The sequence below is a fragment of the Toxotes jaculatrix genome, chromosome 1 (genome assembly GCF_017976425.1).
Source record: "Toxotes jaculatrix isolate fToxJac2 chromosome 1, fToxJac2.pri, whole genome shotgun sequence".
Lineage (NCBI taxonomy): Eukaryota > Metazoa > Chordata > Actinopteri > Toxotidae > Toxotes > Toxotes jaculatrix.
In genome coordinates, this window is record NC_054394.1 from 32483470 (window position 1) to 32500797 (window position 17328).

General features: G+C 49.6%; 1 protein-coding gene across 5 annotated transcripts in view; it reads left to right on the forward strand.

Moving 5' to 3' along the window:
• vps13c (vacuolar protein sorting 13 homolog C) overlaps positions 1 to 17328 on the forward strand; it is a 52715-nt gene that overhangs the window by 253 nt on the left and 35134 nt on the right. For 3 of the 5 annotated variants that reach the window (XR_005894750.1, XM_041048526.1, XM_041048664.1), the window contains exons 2-17: positions 1738 to 1781; positions 2835 to 2877; positions 3613 to 3708; positions 4767 to 4799; positions 7304 to 7405; positions 9035 to 9144; positions 10347 to 10406; positions 10477 to 10536; positions 10660 to 10740; positions 15210 to 15267; positions 15538 to 15665; positions 15798 to 15904; positions 16196 to 16370; positions 16743 to 16805; positions 16910 to 17054; positions 17143 to 17243. Coding sequence is in view for 4 of the 5 variants with exons in the window: in XM_041048526.1 (XP_040904460.1) it covers positions 1738 to 1781; positions 2835 to 2877; positions 3613 to 3708; positions 4767 to 4799; positions 7304 to 7405; positions 9035 to 9144; positions 10347 to 10406; positions 10477 to 10536; positions 10660 to 10740; positions 15210 to 15267; positions 15538 to 15665; positions 15798 to 15904; positions 16196 to 16370; positions 16743 to 16805; positions 16910 to 17054; positions 17143 to 17243 (1406 nt within the window). In the remaining variant the exon portion in view is untranslated. Of the gene's footprint in view, positions 1 to 1737; positions 1782 to 2834; positions 2878 to 3612; positions 3709 to 4766; positions 4800 to 7303; positions 7406 to 8086; positions 8150 to 8517; positions 8593 to 9034; positions 9145 to 10346; positions 10407 to 10476; positions 10537 to 10659; positions 10741 to 15209; positions 15268 to 15537; positions 15666 to 15797; positions 15905 to 16195; positions 16371 to 16742; positions 16806 to 16909; positions 17055 to 17142; positions 17244 to 17328 lie in introns of all 5 variants that reach the window. The other 2 variants (XM_041048785.1, XM_041048585.1) reach the window with 2 other exon arrangements.

Sequence of the window (17328 nt, forward strand, 5' to 3'; positions counted from 1 at the left end):
CACTTTAAAATTCACCCCTTTCTGTACAATTATACACACATGCTAGAGCACGCCCGAGTATGTACCGTGAAACCACAGGGTCTGCGCTTACAGTCGGCGTTAATCTAAACAACTAATCAGTTTTTGTTTCGATGAAATCTTAACTTTAGTCAAAGCTTCGTCTGGTGTTCCCGCCACAACACCGCCAATATACGTCGAGACGTTAGCGGAAACGAGAGCTTTGTTTTGGTTTTTAACGTTAAGTTCTGTTGATTAGAGGGGTTGTTAGCTGATTACACGTTTGCCGAAGTGGAAACACGAATTCATAGCTATTACAGGAACCCACTCATGCCTGTTCCAATGCAAACTGAACCAGCGAGCTTACTAACGTTAAATTAGCAGCTGCTCGAACGCGGTTTGGCGTGATAATATCAGCAGTCAGTAATCAGGCCAGTGGGCGTAACCCCAGACACACACACACACACAAACCAGGGAGGACAAACACACAGGAAGTGGTTGACGATGACACATGATGATGGAGCGAGTTTAATTTCTCATTAAAAACTAAAACACTGTTCGTCTTCACAGAAGTAAACTGATGTGACTCCAGAGCCTGATGTTTAGGCGCTGGGCAAACAGATGTTAAACACAACTGCATAGATGATTCAGTCAGTTTATTGAAGTTATTAATAAAAATGATCATCATGACCCGCAGCAGCAGAGGGAGCAGTCTTCATGTCTTCATGATCAGAAACACTTTTCACAAACGACAAGTTTCAGGAGTCGAAGTGAATCTGGAAGAAAACGACAGTAAAAGTAAAGGAGACGTCACTTTGTGCATTTTCCAGTTTCATAGATTTTTTTTAAAAGACTAAATTAAACAATAAATGATACGATAAATGATGATTGAAAAACAATCACCAGATCAATAAAGAGTGAAAATAATCCTTTCTTTGCTGCCTCTGTGCCACATTTACAAATTCCCTGTCAGCAGCTCAATGTTCTTCCTGCTGAAATTTGGCTGACGGACAAAATGTTCCAGGATTTTCAAACTTCTTCCACAGTTCTGTCTGATTATTACAGGACAGACAATGTCCCAACGTCCACAACCAAGGACTGAAAACAAATGACTGTGTTGTTTTAATCTAATAAAAATTGAAATACACAAACTTTCATTATTCCAGGTCTTTGGGGAAGATGAATAAAAAGTGACGTTAAAATCCTGCGAACATCAGCTTCAATACATTTTTAATTTGGACACATATTAACCTGCACCTGTCTGACAGGTTGGACTCTTCTGTCATGTCATTAGTGTGTTTCCTCATACCTGTTCACATGTGTGTCACACCTGTTGGTTCATACCTGAGGCATATGACATCTCACAACCGGGTCAACCAATCAGCTGACAGCTCTGATCTGCTGTTTGTTTATGATGGAAAATAACCTGAAGGAGCTCACATCAGGTGTAAACCGTCAGATCCTGATCAGTTTAATCACTTATCAATAACCCTGTAGATTATTACCTTCAGATAAACTTCAGGATATATTTCACACAGGATGGGGACTGTGGACTTTTTCTCCGTCACCTCCATCAGCACCATATTGTGCAGTGACCTGTTAATGTCCACTGTCAACAGGAGGAAAGCATGTTCACATGATCATGAGACTGTTGGTTTAACACGGACATGAAAAGACGTGAATCTGTCCTGTAATAAATCTAAAAAAAAAACTGACCCTGTGTTTCTACTTCTTGTGCAGGAAATGTTGTTCTTGAGAACCTGAAGGTGAAGGAAAACGCTTTGGTAAGTCCTGAACCTGCCGCCTGGGTTCACCTCCATCCTGCTCACCTGTTTGTCTGATAAAATCAGCGATGAGGGGTTGAACCAGAAGGGGGAGGGCTTTTATTTTGTGAGAAACACTCCTTTGTGTCTCTGCTAAAAGAATTTGAAGTGCTTGCATTAAATGTCTAAATCCTAACAGTAGTATGGTGGCAGTCGGACTCTGTCAGTAGATACACTGGTAAATCTTATATGTGCACATGAGACTCAACTCAGCTCCAGAAAAGTCTACCTTGATAGACAGAGTCCTAACAAACCAGAGCAGGAGGACAGAGGACGTGGCTCAATGCAGGTTCAACATCATGACGCAAGACAGTCAAGTCAAAATGTTAAGTTATTTTTTTATTGTGTGGTATTTTTACTTAAGTAAAGGATCTGAATACTTCCTCCACCACTGATGTCACACAGTAACGCTAACAACTAACCGTGTGTGCAGCAGTAGACCAGCAACTTCTGCTTTCTGTGAAAATTACTGTTTTTGTCAATGGAGTCTGGTGAGTTTGAACAGAGCGTCTGTACGTCTGTTTCTCGTTAAACAAAAAGGTCCCTACTCTCAAACAAACAGTCTGTCTCTGTAAGGATTCTTTTAATTGATAAAAACATCCTAAATAACCTACCATTCTATCCATCATCAATTTTAAGACTCAGGAATATGTGAAACAGTACTCACAAGAATGTGTTACCCTGGATTTCCCACATATGAACACAAAAAAAACTACACTGACCTGCATTGCTCCTCACAGGTGGAATAACCTTCATGACTTTCTGAAACGGGACAAATCTTTATCCCCAGAACAGTTTAAGATTCTGTTATGTGATGATGGATGCTCCTGTTTTTCTTGACTGTTTAATTGCTGTGTTTTGTGCTTAATATTGTCTTTTTGTTTTGCGTGTCCTCTGTGTTTATGTATGGGATTGTTGAATTTTACACTTTGATCTGAGTTTGGTTTTGTATTTAATTGATTAATCAGCTTTTTATTGGAGCTGCTGTGATAACAGTTTGTGTTTGTTTTTCAGAGTGAATTTGATGTTCCCTTCAAAGTCAAGGCCGGACAGATTGGTGAGTACTAACTGAAGTGTGCTGAGAGTCCACCTCTGGTCAGCATCACTGAAATGTTCATTACAAATTCTCTCTGTTTAATTTGTTTTTGGCCAAAGCCCAAGAAGAAAGAAGCCAGTTCAATGTTTGACTAATTAAACTATAATATTAAAGAACCCGCAGCAGCAAAATTCAGTTCACCTTCCACTTTAATTTACTTCACATGTTTTCTGTAGGATTCAAATCACAAGCCGGGTCAGGGTCAGGGTCGTCTGTAGAGGTCGACTTCACCCGGTGTAACATCAGTGCACACAGATAATCTGCAGAGTCAGAAGCACTTACCCGTCCTTTCTTCAGTGTAAGGTCCTGTAGAGTGAACCACTGCCGGTAGGGGACAGTTTTACTGCAAATGAATATTGGTCTGATAGCTGTCTTCAGGCCGGGACTCTAATCAAACATGTGAAGTTGGACAATGTACATTTTAGTTGAGTTACAACAACTTCCTGTTGCCCAGAAAGCTTTAGATTACACTGACCAAATATGTCAGGTGAGGTTACACCACTTCTGATTTATGTGCAAGGTTTTGTGAATCCCATCCTCAAAAACTTTGATAAAATGAAAACTGATTAACATAATGCGAAATAGCATACTTCCTGTCTGACGAAAAGAAAAGAAAAATATTATGAGCAGAGGAATGAAGGCGATGATTGAGCAGATCTGACCTGACAGTCTAACCTGATAATCCACGTGTTTCAGGGAAACTGACGTTGAAGATTCCCTGGAAGAACCTTTACAACGATGCTGTGGTCGCCACTTTGGACGGGCTCTACCTGCTGGTTGTTCCTGGGGCCAGTAAGTGACTGTTTAGACCTCCCTTGTCAGAAGACTGTCAGGTTTTTGGACACGAGACAGTACTGACAGTAATACATGTTTATTAGTGTTCAGACACTCCATATGCTCTGTCTGTGGACATCTGTGTCTTCACCACCAGATCAGCCAGTCACATTTCAAACCACCTGTCTCCGTCAGGAGTCTGCTCTGTTAGGTGGCCCTGTTCCATGCCATGGTAACCCCATCCAAGGTGGGCACAACTCTCCATCCGTCCATCTGTCCATCCATCCACCAGGTCACCATGGCAGCAGGCCAAAATATTCCTCTCCTGAGCCACGTCCTCTAACTCTTGCTCATCGTATCATCATAAATCATGAGGTGCTCCCAGACTTGTTCTGGTTCACCTCAGGGTCTTCCAGTTGGATGTGCCTGGAATACCTCCACAGGAAGAGGATGCAGAGGCTGAGCCATCTCATTGAAGGAGCAATGGTTCTCATCTGAGACCTCACCTGTCTCCAAGGTTGTCTTAGAATTCTGCCAAGGAAACTCATTTCAGCTGTCCATGGGGGACTCCATGTCCACAAGACACCTGTAGACTGCATGGACAAATTCCCTTGATCCCTTCAGGACTCCTGCAAGACAAACAGCAGGTCTGCTGTTCCAGGACAGGATCCACATCAATCCTTCTGAATCTGAGGATCAGAGGAGGAGTTAAAGATCTTGTGAACAGGGGCCTCACGCTCACTTCTTCAGGTTTACCAGGTCTGCCCAGCCCCCCAGCCAAAGACTCAGAGAAGGCTAGGTACTGGTGGTACCTCTCCACCTTGTGCACTAACTCCCGCTCCTTTGCTATGAAAGCAGTAATGTTTGATGGCCGCCCACCTGGGACCAGTCCTGACTTTGGGGATCCTATCGGGAACAGTTTCCTCTGACAACCAGAGCCGCCCCCTGCGTTCACAGGTGCTGATTGGCTGATCTGGTCTGGAGGCAGAGCTTGTTCAAATTGTCTGACATGTAGAGTTGACAGTGTGTTATTTGTGCTGGAGTGAGTGTTCTCAGTTGTTGTGTGTGTGTTCCAGCTGGATCTGAGCTGAAAACGTGTCCATATAACGGTAAGCTACCGAGGTTCACCAGTGGTGGTTCAGGTTCAGGTCCGATCCAGTCTCTGTGCTTCCTGTCAGGGCTGCACGGCGTCCAATAAATATAATAATCCATCATAAATAATTCTGCTCCTGATAAAAATGGACTGATCTTCCCAATAAAACCCTTCCTTGCTGTCAGTCCTGCAGCTGGAGAGCTTTCTCTCTGAAGCAGCTTCAGTCATGATACATACATCCATTGCACCGAATGCTAACCGTTAGCACAGTAGCATTTTCTTCTGCATGTCACTTTAGAGGAGGGACTGTCTCTGACAAAGAGACATCAGAGCAATCCGCTTTGTGACGTCTGCTGTCACAACATTTTCCAGTGTAACCACGCCGTGCAGTGCTGGGGCATCTCTCTCTCTCTTTTCAACCTTTTGTATTTGGAAGCTGAGATTGTTTCGTGTAGTTAGCTGGTGTCTGATATGGGATTTTCTTCTGAAATTTCCAGTTTACTGGTTTCTACACACTCCCAGGTCCTGGGAAGTGTTACTGGTATCTGTGATTAGTAACAGTTTTCATTCTGCAGCACGCAAACATGCCGAACTTTAGCATGGTGGAGGCTAACAACCAATCAGAAGAAGTGGGAAACAGGGTACTGAACCGCGGAGCTGGACTGTGGATTCAAGTCTTCTGATCTGAATTGGAATGAGGAGATATCCTCTGCTGACTTGCTGGTCTTGACTCTGGACTTCATGAGCTGACCAGTCTTTGGTCCTCAGTGCTGTATAGTTCTGGTAATAATCAGCTGACTGGTGTTTGTGACCTCTGCTTTCTGTTGTAATCGGTCTTTTTTATTAACCCTGAATAGAAACAGTGCAGGTTGTAGTGTTCAGGGGCAGCCAGACTTTAGACTTTCTGTTTATGGAACTTTTCCTGTGAAGCCAGCTGTGAGAGCATAAACCACAGAAACCAGGAACAAGTACCTGCATTGTCATTGTATTAACAACTTAACAGATAAGCATCTCCATGACCCACATAGTGCAGAATAAGATAAGTGTTATCTTATGAAGTGTTATAGGTAGCACATGTAGAGCAAACATGAGTTCACAGTTCTTATCTGGGGAGGGGGGGGTTGGGACGGGGCAGGATGGGAGGGGTGGGGACTGGGGAATTGGGGTAAGTGTGGTGGGCTGGATGTGACTGTTCTTTGATGAAGTGGGAGGTGTGGCCCTGATGCTTTTCCCAGAAGTTTTTATTACTCTGTGAAAGCTTGCAGATCCACCTTTGTTTAGCTTGTGAACCCGCTGATATGCAGTGCCAGTACAGCCTCGATGGCACAGTGGTCCAGGACAGTCCTTCAGTCTGAGCCATCAAACTGAGCATGAAAGTAAAGTGAGTAAAGTGGTACACCTGTTAGCAGGCACACCTGTTCTCCCCATTACGCTGATTCCCTCCCACATCCATCGGGGGTTAGCGCAGTCGGGGGTTAGCGGAGTCGGGGGTTAGTGCAGGGGGGGTTAGCGCAGTCGGAAGTTAGTGCAGTCGGGGGTTAGCGCAGTCGGGGGTTAGCGGAGTCGGGGGTTAGTGCAGTCGGGGGTTAGTGCAGTCGGGGGGTTGCGCAGTCGGGGGTTAGTGGAGTTGCTGAGATTAGTTTCACTCTGTTTAGATTTGAACTTAGCAGGTTGGATTCCTCTCCTTGCTGCCAGTTTGGCTCTGCAGTATGTGGCTGCACCCCAGGCTTCAGTTAGCATTTACGCATCATGTGAGACAAGATAACTCCACAGGACAGAACATTGTACATGCACATCACATGCGATCCATGGCTTCTGGTTTGGAAACACACGTGTCCACCACGTGAGGGTCCAGCTGTGCTCTGCAGGCCTTAGTGACATACACAGCTGATCTAATGTTCTCTGATCTGTAGTTGCACAGGTCACGGTGCGATGGGATGTGGTCAGCAGGGTTAAAAGCCCGAGCTGAGATAAGAACCTTATCGGGGTGTGCAGACATGCTTTTGTTTATGTTGTCATGCAGCTGTGCTAATGCTAGCTTGCAGTTAGCATCTGGAAAGATGTAAACAGTACAGATGTAAACAACAGCAAATTCTCTAGGTAAGTATTAAGCATTTGAGCAACATGAATAGTTCTGTGTTGTTAGTGTCAGTGGTAATTCATCGATCTTATTCCGGATCCATCCGGTGTTTCTGAGGAAGATCATAGGAAGTAGTGGCTTGAATTGGTTAGCTTTTAGCCTAGCATGCATGGTGGCCCGCTCTCTACAGCAGGAGACCGTTTGATCCTGACGAGTTTCCCCGTCAGCACAGATCAGACCAGTGAACAGATCCCTGTGGAGCTCCGGACCTTTAGCAGCTATAGGGCAGATTTTTATTAGCAGGTCCTCAGTTTGTTTGTCTTTTTCTTATACACGTGAACAACAGGTGGAGGTAGGGACGTGAATAACGCAGGCTGGTGGAGCAGAACATCTGTTGGATCACAAACTCCACTTCTTTTGTTTGATTTTTTTTTTCTCAGCGATAAAATACGATGCGGCAAAGGAGGAGCGTTACCAGCAGGAGGCAAAGCAGAGGGAGCTGCAACACATCGAGGAGGCACTGCAGTTGGCTGCACGCAGAGGTGAGACTGGCCGAACTACGACCTTTGACCTCTGACTGACCCTGTAACACCTGAGGACTCACATGGTGCTTTGTGTTTCCTGCTTTCTTTGTTCTCTGCTGCTGTGTGATTTACTTTGTGTTCCTGCAGACAGACAAACTGAAAGACGACAAACAGCAGGAAAAGACGAGTCGGACACACAGAGCCTCCATCGCACACACACAGAAACACTGATCATTAAAAACAGGAGCCAGTGTCTCTAACTTTAGTGTGTTATGCAGTTCAGCCCAGTAGAGAAGTCTAAGTGGAAATCAGTCCAACCCAGTTCAGTGTGAAGGCTAAACTGTAAAGTGGAACTGTGAAGTAAAATATGCCAGTAAATAAACTGGACTCCATTCATCATAATCCTGTGATAAATCCCGGGTCAGTCTGGAGAAGACCCGGTTTCCTGATAGAAAACAAGATGGCGTCATCAGCGTAAAAACCAGTCTTTCATTCAGTTAGATAATTAGTTTATTATTCTCTGCGACTCAAACCAACACATAATAACCAGCAAAAATCAGTTTATTGAACAGTTTAGTGATCAGCAGCATCAGAGTTTAGCACAGTGAATCTCAGATCTCCTTCAGAGGTGGATGAATGGATGAAGAGATGAATGCATTAACTTACTGTCTGTACTGTTCATGCTGCGTCTGCTGTCAGCGTCTCAGACTGGAGACCTGCTGTTCAGTCTGGAGAGTGTTGTTTACAAGGAGCCTCCCAATGGTAACTCTCACACTCACACACACACTCACACACGCACACTCACACTCACACACACACACACACACACACACACACACAGGCCTCAGTCCCTCCGTCACAGGCCTCCGTCACAGGCCTCAGTCCCAGTGGAGATTGTTCACTCTGCTCTGTGATAGGCTGTTCTCCTCTCACATCACCTGCCTCACCACACAAAACCAATCAGCTTGATTTGTTGGAAGGTGCTGCTTTGAATCTAAACTCATGTGACTCTTCCCTGAACATCAAACCCTCGGGTGATGAATGTGTGTGTGCTGCTGCTTCCTGCTCTGTCTCTGTGTTTCGGGCTTTTCTGTCACTAACTGCCGTCTCTCTCCTAAACGCTGCCAAAGTCCCAAAAGGATGTAAAAAACATAAAAAGCACAAAAAAGGCTTGAAGAAACTCAAACGACACGACAACAAAGCAGGTGAGTTTTACACGTTTCATGTTCCAGCTGATGGAAACTGTTTCCAGACAGACTTCAGGCATGAATGTTAATCTTAGGTTTAAAGACTCTGACATCCAGTGGTTTTACAAACAGCTGGGGATGTGTTGCACAGATGTTGATACCATGTGTTCCCAAGTTAATAATAAACCAAGTCAGTTCATTAAACTTGGCTCTGAGTTTATTCCTAAATACCCTGGAAATTGTGCAGAGTTTGGTTGGTGGCTGATGAATCTGTCTTAGACTTTAATTAAAAAAAATCAGGATCATAGAAATAAAAATGCTTCAGGGTGAAGTTGGGAGAAAATTTTATGTCTCCTCTGGTTTGACATCGTGGTTTCAGGCTTCTGTTCAGATCCAGGGCGGAGTCCTGGTCTCAGGTCTCGTAGACTCGTCTCTCTTCATAGTTTTGTGTTGATTTCAGAGAAACCTCAGGAGGAGAAGAAGGACACGTTTGTGGAGAAACTGGCCACACAGGTGATCAAAAACCTGCAGGTGAAGATCAGCAGCATCCACCTGCGCTACGAGGATGATGTGAGTACTGATCCAGGTGTCAGCAGCTCCAGTCAGGTCTACAGTGGTCACATTAGAATCACACCTGTTCAGTCTGTCAGTGTTGTAATTAGGGATGGGGCCGATCCGATCCAGTATCCGTATCGGGTTCCGATACCAGCATTTTTCACGGATCAGAGATTTCCGATCCAACCTGCGGAGATTTCCGATCCATGAACTATGTCTGTGCTTTAATGTTGTCTGCTGAAATGACTCCACAGGTGATTCCCTGCCGGCTGCTCTGCTAACTGGCTGCAAACTGCGTGTCTCATTACTCAGCGTCTCATTGAGATAAGCCTCAGGAAATCCATTCCACAGTTTGCAGCCAGCTAGCAGGCGAGCATCGAGCAGCACCGTGGCTAACCAACGTTTTGCAATGTTTGCAAAGCCGTTGTACCGAGGGCAGGAAGCCCCGTCGCGACCTACAAGTGGTAATAAGTAGCGATTAGCTCAATGCTAACATAATATGGAGAATCCCATTGACGGGCTAGCGCATTAGCATCGGTCGCGCTATTTTATATATTTAACTTTTAAACAAACGATAAACCAAAGCGGGACACCATAACAGGTGAGTCATCCAGGTAACACCAACAATATATTACTCACAGACTGATGTCCCTTCCAGGTACAGCAGGAAGAAAATGAACCGTACGTGAGCTTCCGGCCGTCGGGGTGTTCGAGATTTGAAAAACCTTTATTTGTTTCTGCTACAAGAGCCAGTATACTGAATCTGTGCTGAGCAGATCAAGTAGACATTTTTATTTCTGTTTTATTTGGAGAGGGGCAGTCTAAGAGAAGGTTACCCTTTATGGGTATCTCTTTAATTTAATAAATATTGACTGTTAACAGGATTTCTGTTTTTCTGACCTTATACTTACCTCAAGTTGCCTTTTGGGACATACATGCTTACATATCGTACATATCATACTTGCCTTATTACAACATGATATAAAATCAACAACAATAATGATAATAATAATATTAAAGCAAACAGAGCTCTGGTATCGGAATAGTATCGGCAGATATCCAGATTCTGGTATTTGGATCGGATCGAAAGTGAAATAATGTGGATGGGTGCATCTCTAGCTGTAATGCACAGGTGAGTGATATCTCACCTGCTCTGACCTGCAGATAGTTTGACAGGAGGACAAACTCACCTGTCGGTTTGTGTTTGTGTGTTTCAGCTGTCAGACCCACAGCGCCCCCTGTCTATGGGAGTAACACTGTCTGAGCTCAGCCTGCAGGTAACACACACACACCCACACACCTGTGACAGGTAGTGTTGACTTGTCATTGATCTCTGTCATTTTTCAGACCACTGATGAGAACTGGAAGTCGTGTATCCTGAACGAAGCAGCAAAGATCATCTATAAGGTGAGAGACGCTCTGCTCGTGCTGAGACGGACACTCTGAGCTGGGTGTGTCTGTCACAGTCTTCTCTCATGTGATTGGTTCAGAGTCAGCCTAACGTTCCGCCTCTGTGTCTGGTTGTTTCAGCTCGGTCGTCTGGATTGTCTCTGCGCTTACTGGAACGTCAACAGCCCGATTTTCTACAAAGGATCATGGGAGGACATCGTGGTGAGTCGATGCTGTTTGTCTGTTTTGATGGGATGACACATCACACAGAGTAACACGCGTCTCACATACAAACGGGACGATAGGCGACACCTCGCTGACTCTGCTCTGTTTCCCTGGAAACGGCTGAAATGAAAAACCTTTAGTTCATAAAACAAAGATTGATTTCTGTTTGAGAGTGGACAGAATGAGCAGCAGCCGTCAGAGGACGAGAGACACAGCAGACAGGTGTCTTTATTCTGCAGTCACTCAACCCGTTTTCATGGAAGCAGAACAACCTGACACGCGGAAATCTCCGGAATTTATCAGAACTAGTAAACATGGAGGACGATGAGTGTCTGATACCGAGGTACATGAAGGTACAGGTACAGGTAACACACAGGTGTGATCCACCTTCAGCCAGGTGACATGTTTATACCACAACATGCTGTTTCTTCCTCCTCTCTCCTCCTACTCCTGCTCCTCCTTCCTCCTCCTCCTCCTGCTCCTTCTTCCTCCCTCCTCCTCCTCCTTCCTCCTCCTGCTCCTTCTTCCTCCCTCCTCCTCCTCCTCCTCCTTCCTCCTCCCTCCTCCTCCTCTCTCCTCCTCCTGCTCCTTCCTCCTCCTCCTTCCTCCTCCCTCCTCCTCCTCTCTCCTCCTCCTCCTGCTCCTCCTTCCTCCTCCTCCTCCTGCTCCTTCTTCCTCCTTCCTCCTCCTCCTCCTGCTCCTTCTTCCTCCCTCCTCCTCCTCCTCCTCCTTCCTCCTCCCTCCTCCTCCTTCCTCCTCCTCCTCCTCCTGCTCCTTCTTCCTCCCTCCTCCTCCTCCTTCCTCCTCCTCCTCCTGCTCCTTCTTCCTCCCTCCTCCTCCTCCTCCTCCTCCTCTCTCCTCCTCCTCCTGCTCCTTCTTCCTCCTCCTTCCTCCTCCCTCCTCCTCCTCTCTCCTCCTTCCTCCTCCCTCCTCCTCCTCTCTCCTCCTCCTCCTGCTCCTTCTTCCCCCTCCTCCTCCTCCCTCCTCCTCCTTCCTCCTCCTCCTGCTCCTCCTTCCCCCTCCTCCTCCTCCTTCCTCCTCCCTCCTCCTCCTCTCTCCTCCTCCTCCTGCTCCTCCTTCCTCCTCCTCCTCCTGCTCCTTCTTCCTCCCTCCTCCTCCTCCTTCCTCCTCCTCCTCCTGCTCCTTCTTCCTCCCTCCTCCTCCTCCTCCTCCTTCCTCCTCCCTCCTCCTCCTTCCTCCTCCTCCTCCTGCTCCTTCTTCCTCCCTCCTCCTCTTCCTTCCTCCTCCTCCTCCTGCTCCTTCTTCCTCCCTCCTCCTCCTCCTCCTTCCTCCTCCCTCCTCCTCCTTCCTCCTCCCTCCTCCTCCTTCCTCCTTCCTCCTCCTCCTCCTCCTGCTCCTTCTTCCTCCCTCCTCCTGCTCCTTCCTCCTCCTCCTCCTGCTCCTTCTTCCTCCCTCCTCCTCCTCCTCCTCCTTCCTCCCTCCTCCTCCTCCTCTCTCCTCCTCCTCCTGCTCCTTCTTCCTCCTCCTTCCTCCTCCCTCCTCCTCCTCTCTCCTCCTTCCTCCTTCCTCCTCCCTCCTCCTCCTCTCTCCTCCTCCTCCTGCTCCTTCTTCCCCCTCCTCCTCCTCCCTCCTCCTCCTTCCTCCTCCTCCTGCTCCTCCTTCCCCCTCCTCCTCCTCCTTCCTCCTCCCTCCTCCTCCTCTCTCCTCCTCCTCCTGCTCCTCCTTCCTCCTCCTCCTCCTGCTCCTTCTTCCTCCCTCCTCCTCCTCCTTCCTCCTCCTCCTCCTGCTCCTTCTTCCTCCCTCCTCCTCCTCCTCCTCCTTCCTCCTCCCTCCTCCTCCTTCCTCCTCCTCCTCCTGCTCCTTCTTCCTCCCTCCTCCTCTTCCTTCCTCCTCCTCCTCCTGCTCCTTCTTCCTCCCTCCTCCTCCTCCTCCTCCTTCCTCCTCCCTCCTCCTCCTTCCTCCTCCTCCTCCTGCTCCTTCTTCCTCCCTCCTCCTCCTCCTTCCTCCTCCTCCTCCTGCTCCTTCTTCCTCCCTCCTCCTCCTCCTCCTCCTTCCTCCCTCCTCCTCCTCCTCTCTCCTCCTCCTCCTGCTCCTTCTTCCTCCTCCTTCCTCCTCCCTCCTCCTCCTCTCTCCTCCTTCCTCCTTCCTCCTCCCTCCTCCTCCTCTCTCCTCCTCCTCCTGCTCCTTCTTCCCCCTCCTCCTCCTCCCTCCTCCTCCTCCCTCCTCCTCCTTCCTCCTCCTCCTGCTCCTCCTTCCCCCTCCTCCTCCTCCTTCCTCCTCCCTCCTCCTCCTCTCTCCTCCTCCTCCTGCTCCTCCTTCCTTCCTCCTCCTCCTGCTCCTTCTTCCTCCCTCCTCCTCCTCCTCCTCCTTCCTCCTCCTCCTCCTGCTCCTTCTTCCTCCTCCCTCCTCCTCCTTCCTCCTCCTCCTGCTCCTCCTTCCCCCTCCTCCTCCTCCTTCCTCCTCCCTCCTCCTCCTCTCTCCTGCTCCTCCTTCCTCCTCCTCTCTCCTGCTCCTTCTTCCTCCCTCCTCCTCCTCCTTCCTCCTCCTCCTCCTCCTTCCTCCTCCCTCCTCCTCCTTCCTCCTCCTCCTCCTGCTCCTTCTTCCTCCCTCCTCCTCTTCCTTCCTCCTCCTCCTCCTCCTCCTTCCTCCTCCCTCCTCCTCCTTCCTCCTCCTCCTCCTGCTCCTTCTTCCTCCCTCCTCCTCTTCCTTCCTCCTCCTCCTCCTCCTCCTTCTTCCTCCCTCCTCCTCCTCCTCCTCCTTCCTCCTCCCTCCTCCTCCTTCCTCCTCCTCCTGCTCCTTCTTCCTCCCTCCTCCTCTTCCTTCCTCCTCCTCCTCCTGCTCCTTCTTCCTCCCTCCTCCTCCTCCTCCTCCTTCCTCCTCCCTCCTCCTCCTTCCTCCTCCTCCTGCTCCTTCTTCCTCCCTCCTCCTCCTCCTTCCTCCTCCTCCTCCTGCTCCTTCTTCCTCCCTCCTCCTCTTCCTTCCTCCTCCTCCTCCTCCTCCTTCCTCCTCCCTCCTCCTCCTTCCTCCTCCTCCTCCTGCTCCTTCTTCCTCCCTCCTCCTCTTCCTTCCTCCTCCTCCTCCTCCTCCTTCTTCCTCCCTCCTCCTCCTCCTCCTCCTTCCTCCTCCCTCCTCCTCCTTCCTCCTCCTCCTCCTGCTCCTTCTTCCTCCCTCCTCCTCTTCCTTCCTCCTCCTCCTCCTGCTCCTTCTTCCTCCCTCCTCCTCCTCCTCCTTCCCCCTCCTCCTCCTCCTTCCTCCTCCCTCCTCCTCCTCTCTCCTCCTCCTCCTCCTTCCTCCTCCTCCTGCTCCTCCTTCCTCCTCCTCCTCCTGCTCCTTCTTCCTCCCTCCTCCTTCTTCCCCCTCCTCCTCCTTCCTCCTCCTCCTTCCTCCTCCTCCTGCTCCTCCTTCCCCCTCCTCCTCCTCCTTCCTCCTCCCTCCTCCTCCTCTCTCCTCCTCCTCCTCCTTCCTCCTCCTCCTGCTCCTCCTTCCTCCTCCTCCTCCTGCTCCTTCTTCCTCCCTCCTCCTTCTTCCCCCTCCTCCTCCTCCTTCCTCCTCCCTCCTCCTCCTCTATCCTCCTCCTCCTCCTTCCTCCTCCTCCTGCTCCTCCTTCCTCCTCCTCCTCCTGCTCCTTCTTCCTCCCTCCTCCTCTTCCTTCCTCCTCCTCCTCCTGCTCCTTCTTCCTCCCTCCTCCTCCTCCTCCTCCTTCCTCCTCCCTCCTCCTCCTTCCTCCTCCTCCTCCTGCTCCTTCTTCCTCCCTCCTCCTCCTCCTTCCTCCTCCTCCTCCTGCTCCTTCTTCCTCCCTCCTCCTCCTCCTCCTCCTTCCTCCCTCCTCCTCCTCCTCTCTCCTCCTCCTCCTGCTCCTTCTTCCTCCTCCTTCCTCCTCCCTCCTCCTCCTCTCTCCTCCTTCCTCCTTCCTCCTCCCTCCTCCTCCTCTCTCCTCCTCCTCCTGCTCCTCCTCCTCCTTCCTCCTCCTCCTGCTCCTCCTTCCTCCTCCTCCTCCTGCTCCTTCTTCCTCCCTCCTCCTCCTCTCTCCTACTCCTCCTGCTCCTTCTTCCTCCTCCTTCCTCCTCCCTCCTCCTCCTCCTCTCTCCTCCTCCTCCTGCTCCTTCTTCCTCCTCCTTCCTCCTCCCTCCTCCTCCTCTCTCCTCCTTCCTCCTTCCTCCTCCCTCCTCCTCCTCTCTCCTCCTCCTCCTTCCTCCTCCCTCCTCCTCCTTCCTCCTTCCTCCTCCTCCTCCTCCTGCTCCATCTTCCTCCCTCCTCCTCCTCCTTCCTCCTCCTCCTCCTGCTCCTTCTTCCTCCCTCCTCCTCTTCCTTCCTCCTCCTCCTCCTGCTCCTTCTTCCTCCTTCCCCCTCCTCCTCCTCCTTCCTCCTCCCTCCTCCTCCTCTCTCCTACTCCTCCTCCTCCTCCTTCCTCCTCCTCCTGCTCCTCCTTCCTCCTCCTCCTGCTCCTCCTCCTCCTGCTCCTCCTTCCTCCTCCTCCTCCTTCCTCCTCCTCCCTCCTCCTCCAGGATCAGCTGAAGTGTGGGATCAGCAGTAAAGACCAGCAGCTGCCTCATTACCAGTACAGTGAGTTTCTGAACCTTTGTTGTGTTGAACATCGTCTTTTTGAACAGATGAATGAACTAAGATGGAAACTGAAACACAATGTGAACACACACACACACACTCACACATTAGTTCAGTTACCAGCCTGATTATTTTGGGAGGGTTATGCCTTGAATGTGTTCAAGTGACTTTTACCATCTGCAATAAATAAAATCATTTATTGATTATTGATTGGTATTATGATGAAATCTTACTGTTTACCATTTATTTATTTGGATTGTTTGTGTGTAGTTTTCAGGCCGATCTTCGCCTCGGCTAAAATCTGCATCAACCCAAATGCTGAGCTGGAACTGAGAACTCCAAAAGTAAACCTTCACCTGGAGGTTCAGAACATCGCCATAGAGATGACCAAACCACAGGTAAGGTGTGAGACAGACAGAGTAACACAGACAGGTGAGACAGAGAGTAACACAGACAGGTGAGAAGCTGCTCCTCAGCACTGAGCTGGTGTTGTTGACATGTTGTGGTCCTCTGTGTGTCGTCCTCTGCAGTACCTGACCATGGTGGAGCTGCTGGAGTCCATTGACTGCATGGTGAAGAACGCCCCCTACAGGAAGTTCAGGCCTGAAGTTGCTGTGAAGGGAAACAGCAAACTCTGGTCAGTTTATCCACAGCCCTCATTCACACAGGGAACTGGCTTTAAACAGCTCTGATGTCAGTCACTGTTAGTGCCCCCCACAGGCTGCAGTGTGTATTACAGCCTCAGCAGGAACAAACGTCCTGATGATCTGTTGACCCTCAGGCTGCGGTCCCACACAGAATCACACCTCCTGAGAGAGGACGTCTTCAGTTCACACACACCCAGCAGCTCTGAGAGCTGGTTTCACAGACACAACATGTATCTGATCTCTGAGAGTCTGGGGGTGTTTGTTTTTTGTGCGTCTGTCAGGTGGAGGTACAGCTTCAACAGCATCCTGGAGGTCCACATCAAGCGCTACAGCCACATGTGGTCCTGGTCCTACATCAGACAGCACAGGGAGAACCTGAAGGCCTACAAGACCGCCTACAAGACCAAACTGCTGAGCCAGAACAAGCCGAGCCAGGACACGGAGCGCCACGTCCAGGTGCTGCTGACTGACCAGAGGGTCTGAATGTACTCTGAGTATCAGCAGCGTAAATAACAACACAGGGTGCAGTCTGCGTTAGAGGCCGAGCCCACCAAACGTAAACAGTGTGTTCTTTAGTGACTGTGGAGCTGATGGGTCCGAGCCCGCGGGTCAGGTCTGCAGGGTCTGTGTAGTGTGTCCTGGTTGACTCTGGGTTGCGTCTTCAGCTGCTCTGATGAACGGTGACAGTTTGTGTGAATCGCTGACAGCAGCATGTTACTGCACTGACTTCAGATCAGCTCTGAGTTAAAGCTCGGCTCGTGTCTTTGTGGATTTGTGTTTGGCTGTGACCTGCTGACTGACGAACGCTGCTCTGATGTCTTTCTCCAGGATCTGGAGAAAGTTCTGGATGTGTTCAACATCACATTGGCCCGACAGCAGGCCCAGATGGAGGTGAGCCCGATGAATCTGGTCTGAGAGGGTCAAACAGAGGCAGGAGTCTGGTTTAGCTGCAGAACATTTTAACATGTGACCCTCTGCTGCTCTTCTTCGTCCAGGTGATCAGATCAGGACAGAAGGTGGTGGGAAAGAAGGCGGCAGGGGGGCAGAAGCAGGGAGGAGGAGGAGGTTTCTTCAGCAGCTTATTTGGGAGGAAGGCTAAGAAGGAGGAGCCAGAGCGGGAGGAGATCAAGGAGACAGAGAGTAAGTGCTTCTGTTCAGATTCACCTGAAAACCATGGAGATTCATCACTTTAACAACTAAAACTGAATCCGCCTCCTGCCGTGTTCAGGTTCGGGGCTGGATGAACTCATGACGGCTGAGGAGAAGGAAAAACTCTACACTGCCATCGGCTACAGCGGCAGCTCGCACAACCTGGCTTTACCCAAACAGGTAGACGCCCCGCTGCTTTCAGCCGTGGCCTCCACACAACATCAGAGCAAAGCTTAAAGCTTCACACAGGAAAGTCGAGACGTTA